Genomic DNA, 20,883 nt, shown 5'->3' with positions numbered 1-20,883 from the left:
TAACTAAATCAACAGAAAATTATGGAAGAGAAATGACATTGTACAAGAAAGAAGAGATCTGCATCAGGTCTGCGTTTAAACAAGTTGCAAGGTAAGCATGCTGTGGTCAGATGCATTCAAGGTCTTCGATAATGCCTTTGCCAATCTCAAAGGTACTAGGTGAGGCAGTGGACATTCTGGGATTTTTTGATAATGTTACAAATATAAAAGCAAGCAACACTGATATTTAACACAGCTGAGCATACCCAGCTTTCCCAGCAGTCATGTCTAGCAAGATTCCTCTGCAAAGTGAGTTCTGTTTGTTCCTTGTGTACTTTCTGAAGTGCTGGCATATTGAGATCCATCAAGCCAAACATGAAAGAACATGATTAGCATTAACTTGCTCTAGACGGGGATGAACAGAAGTAGTTCAGGCAAGATAAGAACCTCTGGAACCGTATTTCAAAAGTGACAATTTTACCTATAGAAAGACTCCAACAACTACTGCCAGTTTGGCTGTTGGTTCTGCTGAACTGGTAGACAAGAAGGTATTGCACAGAACTGTCTGCAAGGAGTGCAGAAAGACTACAATTTGCCATCCATTCAAACAGCCACTGATGGCTATGACAATAAAATCCCATCCTGTCCTCCTATTAGGCAGCATCTGTTCTGCATCATAACTGGTTTCTAGTTTACATTCTGCTTGCTGCCACATGGCTACACCTTCAAATAAATTTTCTTCTCATCATTCTTGCAAGATTTTATGAAGTGAACAACAGCCACAGTAAAATTACTGAACAAAATAGCAGAGTAAGCCAGAAAAAGGTTTTATTTTATTAGGAATGGTACATTTAAACACACGTTAAGACTTTGGGATTAATTTACATAGTTTTCCAAAAATGTTTCCCTTCTTTAACAATACAGAAGCTAAAAAAAAAAAAAAATTATCTAATTTCAAATTATAAGAACAGTATTTGCAGTGGAAATTTCTATTAATCAGAACAACTCTGCATTCAGGAGATGTAAAGAAATTACCCTCTTTATGCTTTAACACGATTCACTTTTTCTGTCACAACTGACTACAATTTTCCTGGGATTTTTTGCTGCTGTCATTACTAAAAGAACCTTCCTTTCCATCAAGACTAATGCTGGTCATACACACATTATTCAGTATCATACTTTTGGGTATGAAAGCTATGTCACTTTTATAAACATCAAAAACATGGACATGCATATTGACATTTCTGTGCAGTTTTATGGAGTCACCTGTCAAATAAGGCCTCTACATACAATACCACATACTACTGAATTACTGGAAAATTATTATAATGGATTCCCAACAGTCCTGACATCCAGATAGTATGTCTTACTTTAATGGGAAATTCCAGCTTTCATTACTGCTTAACATTGTATTGATTCACTATCCAAATGAGCAACGTTCAACTAACCAGTGTGTATTCCTGAACATCTTTGTCAAATTAAACATATTATCAAGGTCATTTAAAAGTTGGAACTTAAAACATCCTGTTAAGCCAAGCAACGGGGAAAAAAAAAGTGAACTCTAAACTAGATTCAGCTGGTCCATTCATTCTCACACAGAAAAGTAGCCACAGAACCTTAAAGGAATAAAATCTATACTTCCTGTTCTCGGACTTAATACCAAGGACAAAAGCTAACATAGTATTTTGGAAGTCAAAGGCCTTGGAGGTGGAGGGGTGAAGTGGAGAACAAGAAAGGGAGAAAGCAGCATATTGTCTCATCCCATTACCTCAGCGTTATGTGTATGTAATATATCTATGATAGAAATGTTTACTAATAGCAGGGAAAAAAAAAAAATAAAGGCGACTTCCCACTCCAGACTTCACTGAAAGGAGAAAGCTGAGAGCCCCTCCTCACAGAGATGGCCTATTTGATGACAGGCACTTTGGCAATGTAAGAGGAGGTTACCCTTTCATCATGTTAACTCTTCCCCTCCCAGTTCTCATGTACAATTTGCCTCAAGTCTTCAAGAAACTTGAATCAAATTAAATGCATTAAGAGATCTCTAAAAGCAGGTTAACTACGGCTATGAGCAGAGCTCGACCTAGAACGAGATTTTCTCTTGGAAGCAGAGGGAGATGGGGAAGAAGCTAGCAAGCTGGAGCGGTGGCTTTTCTGGGAGTAACTCTTTTTAGGTGTACGACTGCGAGAACGAGACCGGGATCGAGATCGGGACCGGGATCGAGAGCGAGACCTGGACCTGGACCTTGATCTTGACCTGGACCTGGACCGGCTGTCCGATCTAGAAGATCCTGTAGACCTGGACCTGCTGCGAGATCTTGAGTAACTCCTTGATCGTGATCTGCTTCTGGAGAAACACAATTGAAAGCTGTAGTCTCACCTCCTACTAAATTTAAAATACTCTGTGTTTAAATTCCAAACTACTTTGCATGCACAGCACATCCATCTGAACATCTGAATGCACTAGGCAATGTTCACTTACTTCAATGTGCTGCTAGATTTCTGTTATGCTTCATCACAACTTCTTAGACCAAGGCTAGCCTTAACATTCTCTGCTATCAGGAGCTGCTAGCCTTGACATTCTCTGCTAGCTTGGCAAAGTATGAACTGCCTAATAAAAGATGCCTTCCACCACCCCTAGGGGAGGAACTTCCAGCCATTTATCAAGAAAAGCCCAAAAAAGAAAATTCAAATCTATGGTATTTGTTCTCTCTAGAAACACCCATGTAAATTAGTAAGGGTTTCTTTCAAGATGCTACGAGAAGTCTCTAAAGCATAAAACACCAGCACACTTTAAGGCCTGGGAGTTTAACACCTCTTCTAGCTATGTGTCCCTTTTTCCATCAGAAGAAATGGATTTATTTTTTAATTAAAACAATGAAAGAGCTGCAGCTAACATGGATTTTTAATGACTAAATGGCAGAAGTACTTTGGGAATAATGCAAGCAAGCTCACCACTTTTACTCTCATGAGAAAGCTGGCTTTCACAATTTGAGAGATGTTTCACAGGACTGTGAAGCAGGTTCCATTAAATTAAAAGGCTTTTGAATACCTTTTTTTTTTTCTTCATTTAAATACCAAGTTTTATCTAAAAATCTTGCCCAAGGAAGCTGTGAATGCTCCATCCCTGCCAGTGTTCAAGGCCAGGCTGGACAGTCTTGGGTGACATGGTTTAGTGTGAGGTGTCCCTGTCCATGGTGGGAGGGCTGGAACTAGATGATCTTAAGGTCCTTTCCAACCCTAACCATTCTATGACTTCATGATTCTAAAAAAAAAAAACCCAAAACAAAAAAACAAAACAATAACAAAACAAACCCCACAAACAAAAACAAAACTCTCCTTACTCTGTTCTCTTTAGCCTGTTTTCAGCAGATTTGTTCTTATTGAAATCTGTTTACAGTACTAGGAAGTGCTCCTGCGCAGTGGTACTTAGCTTGGAGCCGCAGAATTGGGTTATAAAACTTTGGCATTGGTACTTCCCAAATCCATGCCCTCAGCAGAATTTTATCAGATCAGGTGACATACCTATGCCTTCTGTGATCTTCAGTCAATTTAATCCTGCGTCCATTCAGCTCAGTGCCATCCAGTTTTTCCAGTGCACTCTTCATATCACTGTAAGATGCAAATTCCACAACCCTGTACACCATCAAGAGAAAAACAAGATGTTTCAGAGAAACTGAAAAAAGCAGAAAGAACAAGTTTGGGCTTTTTTCAATCTGTTGATTCACAGCTTGATGTTTTATCTTCTGAAAGGTAATTTTTAATGTGGTTAACAAGAAAATATGATACAGTCTTAGCCATCCATACCTTTCACATCTTCTTAAACATTACCAGAACCCTCCTCTGCAATGAGATGGGAGAAAATCCAGAAAGCTGCACATACCTGCACACCAGCTGAGGAAATAGCTTTCAATCCTCCATTAAACTGCATTCTAAAGCTGTCCAAGAATCAAAATATACTTGCAGGCTCTCCTGCCCTCTTCAGGTTTTTAACAGTGAATAGAAAAATCCATTTGTCTTTTTGTTTTCTCAAAAAAACCCCCAAAACCCAAACAAAAACTAAGTAGCATTTGCTTGCAGTAGCTCTAGAGCACTGTTCTTCTAGCACAGACACTAGTTGTAATTCCCTCCTCCTTGCTGCTTTGTCATGCAGGACCTTTAGTCTGCAGAACTAAGAACGGAGAGCAGGGAGCTAGCTATTCCCTATAGAGACTGGTTACACTAATTTCCCATGACTTTGCTGAAACAGTGCAAAGTGGCCACAGACAGGAAGTACTTTAGCCTCAGGAGTTAGATCATAAATGATTATACATAAATAACCCTAAGTTAAAGACAGCAGAACTCAGCTGCTGAAACTGTATTCTTCTCCTTTCCCTTTCTGCTTTGACACAGTGTTCACAGTAGAGAGTAGAGACTGAGTTGCATACCACTTCTGAACTCCTGTTTACTGACTGTGCTTTATTTCTGAATTGGAGAAATTTCAGCATCTAAGCCACACCACAGATTTAAGTTTTGTTTGTTTTATATTACAAGGATAATCTTGCCTTTAACAGTTTTGGTTATCATACACATTTAGACACAAAATGAACTTACCCTTCATTCCTGTTGTTTCTGTGAGCATCCACATAGGTCACCTCCCCTGCCTTTCTCATGACATCTTTCAAGTCCTGCAGCAAAAGTTAACTTTTTAGCCATAAACAGGACACAAATGAGTCAGCTAGCAGCAAGTAATACCTCCCTAAAACTTTCCCTTCTAAAACAGGTTAATGTTTATATTATATATATAAATACACACATAATTTAAAAGTTTTTGAAGCAGCATTTTGTAGTAAAATGCAATAAAATAATACAAAACTAGACATTTTGTAATAGCAGCTGCATAAAAGGACCCCTTATTTTTACAACTACAGTGACTAAAACATTGCTTTTAAAATTGTTCTACATCCCAAAACCAGCTGTTCTGAAAACATAATGCAAAACTTAAAATACCAACATATGCATTGAAAACGGAACTATTACAGATGGAAAAATGAGTATTAAATGAAGATTTTCGTGACTAACGCCCCAGTTAAAGGACAATCCAGCATATGTAGACAAGTTCATTCTATACGGTCACCTCCCCCAACGTCACAGCAGAATTCAAAGCAAAAAGTTGTAGTTACTTACTATATAATTAATAATTTTCCAAAGGAGATTTTTCTTATATTTCACTTGAATATCGGTCACACTACAGTGCTATGTCAATAGACACCCTTGTATTTAAATTAATAGAGGCTAAACACACAGACACTGTAAAATTACTTGCTCAGCAATAGGATAAAGTACAAACAAATAATGTAAAAGGTCACTAAAAAGCTAAACATTTGTATAAATTAAAGCAGTACTTTTACCAAACAATATCTGGTATTTTATAATCCCAGACTACTCACCGCAACACACCACAAGTGGCAGATGATATAAGAAGGTACCTTAAGCAAAGAGCTGCTTGTCCAATACCTAGCTGGCCAAGAGGAACTCTCTTACATGAGAAAGGCAGAGTGATGGCTCATAGCAATACGCTTCACGGAGGTACCAGAGGCCCTGAAAGCACTGGACATAGTCTCCAGAAGTGGCTAAAGAACCCGAGGATGATCTGTGCTAGCCAATCGAGATCAAACCCAGGCAAACCAAGATCTAGATCGCCAAAAAACAGGAGTGTCATAGGAACCAAAAGGAAAATTCAGAACAGGCCAAACCCTAGAATTTCAGCCACTAGAAAACCCCCAAATCTTTGGTTCTTTTTCCTCCACACCAGAAAACCGAGGGTTAACCATTTCAAGGTTGTTAGAAGAGGTTCAAAATGCACTTGGTTAGAAATCTGCTTAAGGAAGAAAAGACTACAAAACAAAAAGCCAAGAAAAACTTTAGAACATTTGCTACAGAATATAAGAAGACTTAGTTTTATCTACTCTTTCAAATGAAAATTTGATAAGATTTATTTTAAAAACTGATATACACGAACTAGTAGATACTTTGTTTCACATGTGCTTAACAAAAAGAAACCTTAACAGTAAACGGAAAATAGGCCCTACAGCACCATTAGAAGTATTACTTCAACCTTGCTGTATTTGTTTAGAGACGAAGAACAAAATATCGGCTCTGCTCAAGTCAGTAAGAGCTTTACTGGACCAGGACTGGTAAATCAAAAGGAAGTTAGAAAATGTTAATCTACATAATTCTTTTCTAATTCAATAAACAGGCTTTAAAACTGACTTGTCAGACTATACACTGAATCCTAAGGATCATCGTCATGAAATAGCACTTGTACTAATAATGTCAACATGATTAAGACATCAACATTACTGCTCAAAAAAGAGTAAGTCTGCATGTGCTTGAAAAGCTCATACTATTTGCTATTATTAGAGGAATGTTTGAAAGTTACCTGGTTTTACTTAACCAGTGGAACAGTCAACTTTTATCCTAAGTTTACTGTTGTGGTTCACCTTAAACAGCACAGAATGTGCTGCTGTCCTTAGCAGCAAAGGAAAATGAGGTGTAAGACAACCATAAGTAGAAAAAACACGTATTAAAAATTACATCTTGATGTAACACAGGTCTGCTTTTCCCAACTGCTTGAAAACTCACAAATATTGAAGAACTAATGAGGGTGGTTGGAAAGCTCCAGACATGCAGAAATGTATGTTTGCTAAAGTAGAGGAGAATTCTGACAGTTTGTCTGCTAATCAGATGTAAGAGTATCTGATAACACTACAGACAGCAATCTGATGAAACTGATCTGAATATAAATTTTGTTTGTAGTTTGTTAAATATCCAAACACAATAACCTTTAAAGGAGATAGAAGTTCTCAAAGAATGGGTAGAACCAAAGATAAAATATGCATGTAGGTTTAAAAGCAAGATTCTGTATCGATTGTGCTTGCTAGAAGCTCAGGGATTAGACAGAAAGAACAATGCCACTACTGTTAATGTGTTAGCTATTTTAATCTGTTGTGTCAGTAGCATAGTTACAAGAAGTACTACAGTCAGTATCAAAGCAGTGCAGCTTCAAAACTAAGTGCAATTTGCATATGGATGTTAGCTTCAAATGATTTCTATTTAGGCAGGTATCAAGAAGTCAAGTCTCTTATGCTAACTGATCATATATTTAAGAGTCATTAAAACATTTCATTAGGATCCTAAAGATTCATCAGTATGAAATCTGAATTGGGTGGGCTTCGGTCTAAAATAGTAAGTACACATAAAGCCATTATAAATATTCACAAGAAAGTTACAGAAATGTTAATTTTCCCCCACCCCAAGTTATGAATTTAACACGAAACAGCATTATAGGATTTGTTCTCCTTACCACTCCATTCTGGCTTACTTTCTGGTCCCTACTGTTGTTTCCAAGTCCTGTGTTTTATAACAATCTCTTCATATACATCACTGTATAGCACACCCAGAAGTTACACAGATTAAATCCACTTGCTCACCACACCAAAAGTGCTCATCACACCAAAACTCACAAGTTATTTCTTTTTTCTCCAGTTATTCAATAATTAACCCAACTGTACAATTATGAACCTTCTGAACCTGTCATGCAGAAGATAAACAAACCTAGTTCAACCGTTTATCTGCATGGACTGTACCCAAGCTCTTACGAAACACATCAGTGGAGCTCCAGGCAAGCCAAACAGCCTCCTCATGTGGATGTAGCGGCAAGACCAAGGCTTTGAACATTTAACATGTTCTACTGCATCTTCCAGTAACCTAATTGAACTCTCTTTAGTCAAAGAATATAAAGGTTAATGAATGAGACTAATATCCACTATTCATTCACCTTCTGTCAATAGCATCTGTTGCTGTGCCTTTAAAAAGTAAGCTTTCTATAGACTGTATACTACTACTCATAACACAACTAAAGGAACTGATTATTACCAGACTCTTAATCATGCATCGTGTCACCAAAATATTTTGCAAAGCATAAGACGGTAAGTTTCACTCAAAAACAAAGGCACACACTTCTAGGTATAATAGTACAAAAGGGTGACATAGTTTGAATGGATGCTATGCTTCAATAGTTTAGAAACAATCTAGAGTCTTGGAAAGTTTTTATCAGCTGGTAAACACAAGTAAGCAAGAATTGGTTCCCAAGTACAAAATATAATTACAGAGCTACCTGCATGGCTGTGAAACAAAAGGCTTCTTTAAGTGTTTAAATGATAATTTTTAGCAATCACTGGAGCTTTTTTGCACATTTTAAAATTCAGGTTAAATATTTATGATGGCTTTATTAAGAAACTGGGCTGAGAAGAGTCTATTTACAGGATAGGAAAATAAGGTGTAAAAAAAGAAGATAAGATGTTAACTCACCTGCCAGCTGATACGGGATGAAAGGTTTTCAACTATGATCCTGTGTTCAGTACGAACAGGAGGTCCATACCGGCTGCAAGAGTTCAGAGGGAAACAAAAAAGGAAAAAGTCTCCAGTGTAACAAATTCAGAATTTAGGAAGTCTGAGGTCTTCTATAGTTTGTTAAGAGATTTAATTATTTTCCTTGTTGCTGGACTGCAGACCTGATTCTACCTAGTAAAGAATGTAATTACAGTCCACTACAAGAAGAGAGATGCTCCGAAGTGATTGAAAAGGATTTTAATGAAGAACTTATACCAACGTAGTCAATATAGCTGCCATTTTTTCTAGATGCGCTAAAGTAAGTGCCTAGTAGAATGTAAACAATGTAGAGAGAATTAGCCTAATTTCACCCATTTTTTAAATTTTTTTTTTTTTTTTTTTTTTTTTTGTTGGTAGGATTAATTCTGCTTCACATCAGGGAGATGGGAGGCACAATTTAAACGCATCTTAGTTCATGCTTCTAAATTCTTGTTAATATCTATAAATGCTACCATGACCTCTATCAGGTATTTCTGTGGATAGAAATACTGTTATTTTAGTAAAATGAGAGCTGGTTGCCCTGAAACAACAGTAGCAGTTTTTAGTTCCTGAATTAAAGCCCATGTTTTTCACTTAACCAAAAATTAAAGACACTCTCAAAAATAAAAATGTGTCTTGAAAACTTTCATACAGAACAGTAAGGCACCTGGAAAAAATACTGCCCTTGCAAGTCAGTTCTGTTCCCAATCCTGATCATTCTGAATCCAAAGGAACCTGAGAACTATGGGAAAACGTATGCCAGCCTTTTGATAAGTAATGCGGGATTCTAACAATGGCACTACTTTGTATTACTACCAAAAAATTCAAGAATCAAGAACACTGACCTGAGAGAAAATTATTCTCGCCTTCTCCTCCCATACAAACATAATCCTGAATTGTGCGTATTGATTTGTACACTGAAGCACAGGCAATTTCACTTCAGGGCATACCTCAAAGTGTCCCCATTTTTTTCAGAACATCCAGATCTTCCAGGCATTTAAACAGAGGTCCCAGAGTCCCAAAACTGGCAGGCTGAGTCTCATTTTTTCCATTATTGCAAACCGCAGTCTTCCTGTCTGGCATCGGCAGTCTGACGTCATGAACATGACTACAACGTCAGATGCCCAGAACCTCCAATCACACTTCCTACTTTAAAAGTCCACTTTTAGCCTGGACCTCGGACCAATTATACCGCATCAAGGTTACTGCCACCAAAGAAAAAACAATCTAATTAGCATACTTGCATATGCAAATTAGAGGCTCCAGACACTGGTTTGTAACTGGCAGCAATTCTCACTTTGAAACAAACACAGAGGTTTATGTCAGTTAAGTCTCTGTCTTCCTTCCAAGCTCTACTCTGCATAGGCCACAGATAGAAATGTTTCTACAGAGTAAATTGTTCCATACATATTTACTTCACACAGATAGATATAAAGCACAAAGATGTACCGTGTAGTTGTTTGGTGGAATATATATGCAAATCTGCAGAACTTTCACCAGCTCTGCTGCAAGCTAGTGCAAAGTTCACCACTGGCTCAAATCACTGAATGTGAATAATTTGACAACTATTCTATGTCCACTACAGGTATTCTAGATACAAGCTACGTCCTGATTTTCAGATTCTGTTGTTGGGCAGAGACTTTCCTTCCACAAGGCACCTGCTTGGTCAGAAAAGTTAGTCATCTGGTATTCAAACACTTCTGTGCATGCTGGTATCTTGTGCCTTAGCACTGGTTTCTCAATTACAGTTCCTTTTGTATGCTGTGCTGAAGTAAGCATTTTGATAACCATAGAGGTGGAAATATGAAAGTTTGGTTAGGCAGAGAATACCCTGAACTACTGGCTCTACAATTACTCTACCTAGCCTGTAAGCTCAGTTTAATGACAAAAGCATCAAAAGAGAGGCTCTGGCATTTTTCTTGATTCCATGTTAAGGACAGCCAAACCAACTGCAGCATTACTGCTTCACATCATCTACACAACAGCAGGAAGCAAGACCATTGTATTGCCTACAACACAGAGAGGGAGCACTTTATACTGAGTTTGTGAATCTCTCTGACAGTTAAATTGCTTTAAAATCCAGATTCTACTCAGCCAGAGGACGTAAATAATAGTAGTGGACCTCCAACGTCTGAGAACATGAAACTCCTCTTGCAAAGCCATACAAGGAAACAGAGCTGGATCCCTAACTCCAACCACAGGAAGAAAACAGTATTTCAGTACAGGTCTTAAATTACTGTGTTAGTAGGTAACAGAGTCCAGACCACCTACCTAGATCCACTCTGTGACTGGTAATAACTGAACCGTTGTGGAAATCTGCCCCTCCCTCTTCGGGCTCGCGCATGCTCAATTGTAACCCTTAGGAGAGGAATAAAACAAGCAAACAAAAACTGTAACACAAACTTTAGGGATTGGACACTGACTTAAATCTTTCACAGGCACACTGTGCACAAACAAGAATTATCTTGCCCTTGCAAGCAATGATTTATAACACAGTCACCGATGTTTCTTAAAGAGCCAGAACACTGGTATTGTCTTGTCTTACTCATCTCCCTCTGATTTCCACCAAAATTGTCACAGGTCTGTAATTCAGACTGAAAATTGAATTTGCTCAACTGGAGCTGAAGGGTAATCACAGAGGGAAACCAAAAGAAGTACCAAAAGAAGTAATAACAACCTAATGACCTAAACCCATCTTCCACAATCAAAATTACCGTAACATACATTGACTATAATCCACATTGTTGCAAACTGAAGGGCAACATTTTGAATGAGAGGCTATCAACTTATCTTCCAATATCAACAGGCAGATAAACAAATTCAATTCATTTTTACTTATATTTATAGTGACAAGACCTTGAGTTAGCTTTGAAGGAGAGATAAGTGCAAGTGGAGAAAACAGTCAGCCGTACTCCAAACCATCTCTCCTCCAATCCCAAACCATCTCTCCTCCAATCCCAAACTATCTTTGCCTTATGTAAGACTATATACAGCCAAGATCCCAATGAATCTCTTTAGATGAAGTTATGGAAGGTGTATCCCACCACAGAGCCACAAGAAATGGGCGTCAGAGCACAAGCTAATGCACTGTATTTGTATGCAAAGCACTTTTGCTGTTCTAAAGGGAAATTATGGTATTGCACTTACCTTTCATCACACAGCTCTTTGCCATTAAGTTCATAAATTGCATCATCAGCATCCCTGTGGTCTTCGAATTCCTAGAAAGAATAAGGAATAAACCCGTATTTTTCCTGCATGGTATATGCAAATGCTACAAAAAAGGTTTTCTTTTTAAATTTTACATTGCTAAAGCAACTATCAGCCAGAACTTTGAACAAAGAAGCAGATTCCTAGTACATTTATCACTGAAAACCAAGATGCTCCCATTCATGACCATTTCTTCTCCCTCCACCCCACAAAGTCCTTTGCCTCCCTCAGTTGTTTCAGTATAGCTACTTGCAGGACCTATACAAAATAAATTAACTGAATGACCTGGCTTATTACAGAAATACCCAAAATACTTTTTGGGAGAGAGGTGTGTGTGGGATCACCTCAAGGCATACAGTTTAAAACAAAGCCCTACATACAAGGGAAATCAATGATCAGCCATGAACTGATCAACTGCAAAAAAAAGCAGTGCACTCCCAAAATCCTCTGAAGAGTTCTGAGGCTGATTCAATTCTTACTGAATTGACAGAGTAAATCAGAAAAGAAAAATCAAACCCCAAAACAACCAAACACACCCTTCTGATTTTTCTCTGAGCTAATTAAGCTCACTAGTCTGTACAAGAAGAGTAAGAAACATAAAACCCTCTTCAGCACTTACCACCTATGGGTCTGGATCAGTTAGAATATGCAATTCCATATACTGTTGCAATGGAATCCGTCACTTCACTTTTGGCAGCAAAGCTACTTCAGACAGCATGAGTAGCCTCTGCCCACTATCCAGCCCACTGGTTCTTGGCAAAGCTGTTTGTACAGCTCTGCAGGAAACTAGGTCAAGAAACCTATCCAAATGAAAAAACAGCACACTTTGTGCAGTAGGTGGGGGGGGAAAAGACTGTTATTTTTCTACTAGATCAGCTTCCCAGGTAGGTTTGTTATGTGGCTGAACAACAGGGGAATTCCATGTGAGGCAAGGGAAGAAAGGAAAGAAAAGGCAGTGAGAACAAGCAGCTGTTTGAACCAGAAATGTGCATGGAGAAAGAAAACTATGGAAGCACAGCATAAGAGCAACAAACAGAGAAGCAGTTCCTCAAGTTGAAGAAAGCATTTGTGTTAACTATTAACAGCCTTTCAGAAGCAATACCGGCTTAAGCAATCTTCCCCCTTCTGCACTGGAATCTGTTTCACTACCAAGTGAAACATCACACATCCCTGCATGATGATGCAAAGATTATATTGAGAAAATAAATGTAGGCCCAGCATTTAAGAGTATCAATAGCTAGCACCTACAACTCCCATTTTTTCAGCTAGTTTCTAACAAACCGAGTGTCTACAAATCTATCTTGCTTCACATACTAGTTTTATGGTCTGAAGTTTGAAAACATCCTGTGCTGAAATCTACAAAATCTGAGTAAATGTAATTAGTTTCAAAGATCAAGCAATTATTTCAATTAAGCACAATGAAACATGCTTTAAACACTACCAAAATGTTAAGATCAAAATCCCTGGTTTTTTAAGAGGTTTTATAAATACACATTTTAAATAACCAAACCCAAAGATGAACTGACAGCCCATGACAAGTGAGGTGCTGCAAAGGATAATGCTATTCAATGTATTTATAAATGATCTAGATGATGAGATTGACTGCACCCTCACCAATCTGTGGCCGACGCTACAGTGGGAGGAGAAATAGACAAAACAGAAGGAAAAAACACTACACAGAGACACCCTGATAGGCTGAAAGATTAGGCCAACAAGAACTGCAAGTTTTAACAAAACATGACGACAGTGAAGTCCTGCACCTGGAAGAGAATAATCAGGCCTGGATCTGAGTGGCTGGAGTGCAGCTCTGCTGTCAAGGACATGAAGAGACAGACCCTCCTTGTGGATAGTCAGCTCAGCACGAGTCAGCAATGTGGCTTTGCTGCAACTAAAGCATACCATATTCTGCCTGGGCTGCACCACCTAGCAGACTATGGGATGTGATTATTCCACCTTAGCAACTTTTATGCCACACCTGGAACAGTGTCCAGTTCTGGTCCCTCCAGCTCAAGAAAGATTGGAGCAAGACCAGCAGAGGGCTACCATAACTGATCGCAAGGTTTGAGGAGGAGGAAAGGTTGGTTGAGAGAGCTGTGTTTGCTCAGCTTGAAGAAAAAGCAGCCCAAAGGGGATCCAGTCAGTCTTCCAAAACCTAGAACACAGTTAGAGGTTGACAGAAGGGCTTTACGCAGCTGGATGCACAGTGACAGTATGACATGTAAAGGTCAGGAAGGTTTTGATCACATGTAAGGAATAGACTCTTCATCATGAGAACAATTAAAATTTTTAGACAGAGTTATGAGACAATTATTCAAGCTTATTAGTGAGCACTGAACAGAAAATACTTCTGCCTAGGAACTGGAAGAAGAGAGGAAGGAGAGTTGACTGACTCATGTACAGGAGTTGAACACAAGTAGCTCCTGAGTGAATCAACAGTCTTGCCCAAGAAGAAAAGAGGAATGCTCAAGAAAAAGTGATTAAGAAAGAGCAGCAATTGGAAATGACACTCTAAATAAACTCAGGCTCACGTCCAGATCAGCCTTTTATCTCTGGACTTCACGAGGCAGGTATTTACTTATTGGCAGTCAACAAGTAGCAGCTGATACTGCAAGGCAATCAGGAACCAGCACATGTAAGAGTCAAGAAGCAATACCTGCATGACACTGAAGTAGGCAAAGCCTGTTGTTTCATTCTTTCCCCACAGCTTCACCCAAGGGATTGATCATGGCAGAACAAACAGCATATAAGCTTACCATAGTAGCTTACCACTGTAAGCAGTAGCTGCACTTCCAGTTAGAACTCAGGGCTGCAGAACAACTAATTCTCTGCTCTCAGGAGCCAACAGTTAAGGAACTGGCTGAGCCTGAGTCAACTTGGAAATCTGTAAAGCTATAAAGATTCGGACAACAGTTTAGGAGCATAAAGCTCTAGAAAGCAGTGGTATGATCCAACACAGTATGAACTGTGTATATCATTTAATAGTTTGACAGACACATATGCCCTGTGAACATGGTACTGATGGTGAATATGCCTTACTTCAGCCACACAAGAGTTAAAAGCTCTGCTGGTTAAATCCAACAGCAAGCACCTATTACAGCTGTTCACCTGCTGCCATAGCCAACTACTTTGCTTTTATATCAGGTCATTACTTAGAAATAAAACCAAGCAGACTAGAACTGAGAGAGGAACATAAGTGATTCTGTATAAACTTTTCTCCAGGTCAAGACTTTGTCGAGTTTTGTAATGCTGTAACAGGACATCTATACTGTCTTCTGAAATAAATGCTAAAATTAAAATCCATGGAAGATTATGATCAGACAATGTACTTAATGTGGATAGAATATTATAAAGATTTTGAGGAAAAAAACAGCCAAAACCAGGTAAAACTGTAATCCTAATATCTGAAAAGCAGCCTGAAATGTATATTAATATTTTCCATTTCCCATGGGAAATACTATTCTCTAAAGTATCTTCCCTTCTTTGACATGAGCCTAGCAAGGCTAGTACCTGCAAGCAAGAGAAAGGAAAACAAGATATTACTTACCACAAATCCAAATCCATTTTTTAGATGGATTTCTCTTATGCGTCCATATCCTTTGAAGAACTTCTCCACATCCCGTTCGCGAGCACGTGAGCTTAAGTGTCCAACAAAGACACGGCAGCCACTCATCTTTAGGCTGATGCTAAAAAAAACCCCAGTACCGTTTATCAGATTAACAAACTTAAAATAGGTTGATTAAGATCATGTTTTACATCTCAGAAATCTCAGTTAAGTAGGATTCAATCTTACTGTTCTCCAGGTATATATATTAAATCCCCCGCTCTCTATAGCCAGAGAAGTCATAAAATCCTGTCTTACTGACTTCTAGCAGAACCTATGCAGAACTCTCAGCTTTGTCCTTTCTAGTCATATAAATTTAAGGGTTCTTGTAGCTGAAATAATGGTTTTGTTTGCTCTTAGACTAATAAGGCTTTTGTATCACAGAGCATGAAAACCCCCAATCAATAAGCTCCACAATGAACTTACTGGGCTAGCAGCAGTTAAAAAAAACCAACAAAAACTAAACTGTTACTCCAGTGATTAGTGTAACATTCTCAAACTTTTGCTTTCACTTGAAAGAACTGCTGCAATAAAAGTTATATTAGCATTCAAAAGATAAAAGGCAGCCATCAAACTATTTTGATTTGCATTAACCATAAAATAACTTAAACAAATTATGAATAACAAATGTTTTATTATTACAAAATTTCAACAATGACAAAACCAGAGGCTATTTTGGACGTTAAAATTATGAAAACTATCAATGCAGGATACATAATTTGAGATACTTTACGGAAGCTCCACTATCTACGCTGAGTATGTCACTTTTTCAGCTTATGCAATTTAGGTTTGGGGTTTTTTTTAGTTCCTGTAACTAGAAAATAGTAATAATTTGGCTCACTCACAGAGCTCATACAAACCCAAAAGAATCCAAGACCTAAGGAGCAAAAATACAACATGACCTTATATTACAATACTGGGATGTAAAGCAGACAGAGTAAACAGACAACGTGTCACGTTAGCTGTGAAAGTAGTCCAAGACAATCTGGATGCAGTATTTTGAATTAGCGTGATTTCCCTTCCATCTAATTGATTAGATTCTTTACTCGGCTTTACTGTGCCATCAGAGCTGTGCCAGAACTTTGGAAGACACAGTATTGGCCTTCTTATAGGGCAAGGGGTAAATGTGTGTCAGCACACTCCTCGAGTAGCCTAAAATGTCCCCAGATCACGTCCTGAGGTGATAGCTATTTAACTGCTTTCACGTGAGAAGTTTTGTTCTTGACTTAGAAAAGCCTATGCTGCCCTTTGTAACCATTCCTCCTTTGAGCTCACTTGCATTTTTATGCCCACATAGAAATCCAGCTCAAAGGACTAATTCAGCTCCCTCACAGAGTTGCTAGTCTTCCAACATATTGTTTCCCTGATGCACCCTGACCACACAAACACTGACAAGGCCAGCAGTGGGTATTAAGGGCAGGACAGGCCTTTGCACAGGAAGGACAGACTTACGTAACTAGGTGCTTTAAAACACGGTAAGAAGAGTCACTTTATCAACAAGCACTCATTTTGGGAACGATATAGGTTTGACAGATTATAAAATGACTGCATAACTGCTGTTCAATACTTATAGCTGTCAATTCTAGCAAAACAAGAATCGCAGAAAGAAATAAACATGGGGTGGATGGAATTGCCTGAAAAACTGTCGCAGATACAGTATAAGATGTGCAAACGATCTGTCCATGTATTATTTACTCGAACATCAGGGAGCACAATGGATGCGAGATCTCGAGATCCGTACCGATACAAGAAAGGTGCAGAGTCTCACGCGTTGTTCCTAACACAATGAAACCGCGTTTGCTCGCTGGCTCACAAGATACCACATAGGGACAGAAAAGCAAGGGCCCGCACCGAAAGACCAGCTGCTCGCTCGTCTTTTTGAATTGGGTAGGCCCGGTCGCCTACAAAGGCGGAAAAAAACCGTCCGTGTTCACCGGCACAGAAGCGTCCGCCCTCCCCGTGACGATCGCCCCTCCGGCGGACACGAAAGCTTTACACTAGCCTGCAAGCCCCGAAGGCTCCCGGCCATCCCTCCGACCTAACCGACCAGGATCAGCCCTCCCCTCCGCGGCGATGAAGCGCGCCGTCCTCCGCGGCCTAACGCCTCCGCGCCCCGGTTACCCAACGGGCAGCGGCCTAGCGGCGCTGCGCGGCGCCAGCGAGGCCTTCGAGAACAGGATCCCTCCACAAGGAAGGCCGGGCCCATCCCCGCCCCGCAGCAGGGTCCGGCTGCAAGAATCCCGCTCGCAGCCTAGCGTTCGGCCGTCCCCCGGCCCTCCCGCCACCGAGCGAGCCAAACAGGAGCGGGCATTCACCGTTGCCGAGCACTGAGTCGTGAAGGCCGTGAAGAAACCGTCCGCTCCGGGCCGAGGCCGCAATGGCTGCCGCGCTCCTCAGAGAGACCAGCCCCGCCGCGCGCCCCCTGCGGATGTGCGCAACCGCCAACGCCCGACTCCAACCCCCAGCGTGCAGCGCGGCGGTACCGCTCCCGCCCCCGCCCCGCCCGGGAGGAGGAGGGGGGAGGGGCGGAGAGGCGGCGGCCATGTCAGGGCGGTCGGCGCAGCCGGGGCCTCGTGCGGGCACCCATCTCGGGCTGCGAGGCGGGGAGCGCCGAGGGGGCACCCTGAGGTAAATCGTGCTCCTTTTCCGCTGGAGCGACGCCTGCCCGCTGCCCCGCGGCCATTGTGCTGCGTCCTGAACTGCCCGTGACTTCTGACCGAGACATGGCAAAACGTTTGGCCGCCTGTGCTGAGTTATAAGTGGAGGAGCGAAGACACTGCCAGAGCGTTCCGCCGGAGTGTTGAGCGTTAGCTCAGCAGCCACAGTTCTGCCAGCTGTAGTTCGCTGTGGCCCGCCCATAATCTGCTTCCGAGTCCCTGCCACCTTCATGTCTTTAGCACAGGACTTCGGGCCTTTGGATAAACCCGCAATACTGCTGCTATGGCTGACACCAGGGGGAAACCTTGGGTGGGGATAAAGCGGCCAGTGAACATAGAGGCCTGTATGGAGTGCTAGGCAGAAGCAGTTTTTTCCGTGCGTGTACGTGCCGCACACTACTCTGGGTTGTCAGTGCCCGAGATGGACTCATGGAATTCTTACGGTGTAATTCAAGAGAGTTCACGGTATGATGATGAGGATTAAAATTGCTGTTTCTTAAGTATAACATAGCTTGTTAAATTTTACCATCCAGATTCCTAACATACATCTGAGGTTTGTTTTGCTCATTTCCCCCCATATCTGATAGCATTATGTCTGGATTTCCTGATTTAACTTGGAGCAAAAATCTAAGTTACATTTATAGCATTGTATCATTCAATTTTTTTGTCCTCTGACTATTCTTCAGGATGGAGATAAATTATACATTCAATATCTATAATAAATGGAATCGTTTAGGTTGGAAGGGACCCCTTGAGATCCTCTAGTCCAAGCCCCAGTGTTGCCCAGGACCATGTCCAGTCAGCTTTTTAATACCTCCACAGATGGAAGCTCCACAACCTCTCCTGACAACCCAATCCAGTGTTTTACCACCCTTACAGTAAAAACAAGTGTTCAGATGAAATTTCATGGGGTTTAATTGTCAGTGGATGCTACTGAGAAGAGTCTGGCTCCCTCCTCTCCATTCCATCCCATCAGGTATTTACACACATTTAGACTTCTGCAAGCTGAGCAGTCCCAGCATCTGTCCTTGTATAATATGCTCCAGTCCCATACCCATCTTTGTGGCCCTGTGCTGGCCTTGCTCCAGTAAGTCCGTAGCTCTTTTGTGCGGGGAGGCCAGTGAAGGACACTAGGTTTCAGGCATGACCTCACCAGTGCTGGGGGCAGGGTCACCTGCCTTGGCCTCACAGCAGCGTTACAACTTACGCAGCCCAGCATTCTGTCCCTTTGGCTGCAAGGCAACTGGGGTGAACTCTTTTTGGTAAGAAAATGAAGTGATGTGACAGCATAACAAAGCTGTTGTTAAAACAAAAAAGTGGGTAGCTGTAACAAGTATGTTTTACCATTTAGAATACAATGTTCTGTTGTTTTACTTCTTTATTTGTAAAGATAAAGATGCTCAAAATGTATCCAGGGTGCTCAAAATGGCAACCCTGTGACTCTTACTGTGCAAATTCTGCATAGAAGCAGAGCTGGACTCCTGAAGGAGTAGCACTGGAGTCACTGTGTGCTTGAATTGCTATGCAAGAAGCTTGGAGAAAAAAAACTCTTTAGGTGGCAGTCTTGGAATGGTATTGGTGAAACAGGGATTTGAGTTATTTGCAATAATGAAGATAAGTCATGCTGGAAGCCAAATTAAAGCTTTTTTGGTTTTATCCTGCATCTCTGCAGCCTCTGGGGTGGTGTAAGTGGGGAAGAATGTGGTTGTGTATCTGGAATGTGGCTCCGGCTGCTCTGGCAGTGCCTGAACTGTGCTGGAGTCCTTTTTTCCCTTTCTTGGTTGTGGACACTCTGCACGGGTGGTAAAAGGCATGAAATATATCATTAGAAGAATCTGCAGCATTGCCTCTAGTGTGTGGGTTGTGTTTCTGGAAGCTATCATGTGTAAAATCAACTTTTGTAATAGAGCTGTGGCTTAGTTTGCTCGTTATTTTGGTTGCACAGAAAGATTGGTGTCTCAGAAGACCATCTGACAGCCCACTGGGAACTATTAGCATCCTGACTGCACACCTACAAATGTAAATGAATACTTAGCTGGAATCAGGATACTTAAAAAACACAATATGTTGATTGCTGGGGTAAATGAACTGCTTTCTTGCTTTCCCAAAGAAAACATCTTATTTTCTCTTAGCAGAAAGCAGGATGTTATGATTCAGTACCACAGGCTAGAGATTGTGCCCTATTCAAGTGAGAAGTAGCAGGAGAGAAATTCTTCTTTAAAGTGATGGCAGTATTGTTTAAATGTGCTTGATAATAAAGAAGGTATAAAATGCTGTCTTAACTCTGCAGTTTAAAGTAATCCTTTTGTTTACAAATCTGTACAACAAAAGCCACAGGGCTCATACTAAAAACCATAACAGCAAGCGAGGAACTGGCAGGAAGGATCTGGAAAGAGGTTTGAGATAGTTGCAGGATGACTACAGCACTTAAAACTGGAATGTGACGGAGCTGGGCTCAGTTCTCTGATCTGCCACTGGTTGCCTTCACTGCAGCACCACAGATGGAATCCAGGACCTAAAGCCAGAATTTGCACAGGATGCAGGGGAAGGTAGACATTTTGGGACCAAAAATGCCCACGTGCTAGCAAGTCAGTGAGGAACTGCTAGGAGGAAGTGGTGAGAGACTAGGTCTTAATATTCTGCCCATGCTCAGTCCAAATGCACCCTCCCTGTGGCTGGGAAACCAGAGCCTCGTTCCATTTGGGAGCTCACAGAAAAGTGCCAACATCTGTTTCTAGGGAGGACTAGCTAGGACTTGTTTTTTTCTTTAGCTGCCAGAAGACATGTTGAGACCAACAGCTATGTTTTATAAAATGGCCTGGGGTTTAAAACACCCGTTGCTCTGGAGGCACGTGTCCACTGTATTCCTTAGAGTGAAGATTCGGGCTCCCACCTGCCACAGAGTGCTCTAACCACAGTGTGAGGCCGTGGTGGTGGAGGAGGAAGGCTCCTCTCACTCAAGCTGTGCCACTGTGGAGCAGACAACTGAGGGAGAGCAAGTATCAGGGCAGACTTAGCAGTTGTGCT

General features: G+C 40.9%; 1 protein-coding gene across 2 annotated transcripts; it reads right to left on the bottom strand.

The window, feature by feature from the left end:
- Positions 1-790: 790 nt before the first annotated feature.
- LOC130604988 (serine/arginine-rich splicing factor 5-like) lies at positions 791-17,669 on the bottom strand. Of its 2 annotated transcripts, XM_057420018.1 has the most exons (8): positions 17,515-17,668; positions 15,143-15,281; positions 11,539-11,609; positions 10,663-10,749; positions 8,332-8,404; positions 4,573-4,646; positions 3,505-3,615; positions 791-2,326 (listed from the first exon to the last, which is right to left on the bottom strand). In XM_057420018.1, the coding sequence occupies exons 2-8, from the start codon at positions 15,266-15,268 to the stop codon at positions 2,035-2,037; spliced, it is 834 nt and encodes a 277-aa protein (XP_057276001.1). In that variant the 5' UTR covers positions 15,269-15,281; positions 17,515-17,668; the 3' UTR covers positions 791-2,034. The 2 variants fall into 2 exon arrangements, 1 of the variants encoding a protein (XP_057276001.1); XR_008973583.1 differs by lacking the exons at positions 791-2,326; positions 3,505-3,615 and adding an exon at positions 5,409-5,652 and having other exon boundaries at positions 17,515-17,669.
- Positions 17,670-20,883: the final 3,214 nt, after the last annotated feature.

Source organism: Pezoporus wallicus, unplaced genomic scaffold, assembly GCF_028554395.1.
Source record: "Pezoporus wallicus isolate ANWC-B61680 ecotype Strahan unplaced genomic scaffold, APGP_CSIRO_Pwel_v1 contig_5418, whole genome shotgun sequence".
In the NCBI taxonomy this organism is placed as follows: Eukaryota; Metazoa; Chordata; class Aves; order Psittaciformes; family Psittacidae; genus Pezoporus; species Pezoporus wallicus.
Note: the sequence above shows the minus strand (reverse complement) of the source record. Positions and strands in the feature narration are given on the sequence as shown.

Excerpts from the sequence above, each read along its gene's own strand:
- LOC130604988 (XM_057420018.1), bottom strand. The coding sequence starts at position 15,268 with ATGAGTGGCTGCCGTGTCTTTGTTGGACACTTAAGCTCACGTGCTCGC. Across the intron at positions 11,610-15,142 it reads AAAATGGATTTGGATTTGTG|GAATTCGAAGACCACAGGGA; the intron begins GTAAGTAATATC and ends TATTCTTTCTAG. Across the intron at positions 4,647-8,331 it reads CATCCCGTATCAGCTGGCAG|GACTTGAAAGATGTCATGAG; the intron begins GTGAGTTAACAT and ends CTTTTGCTGCAG.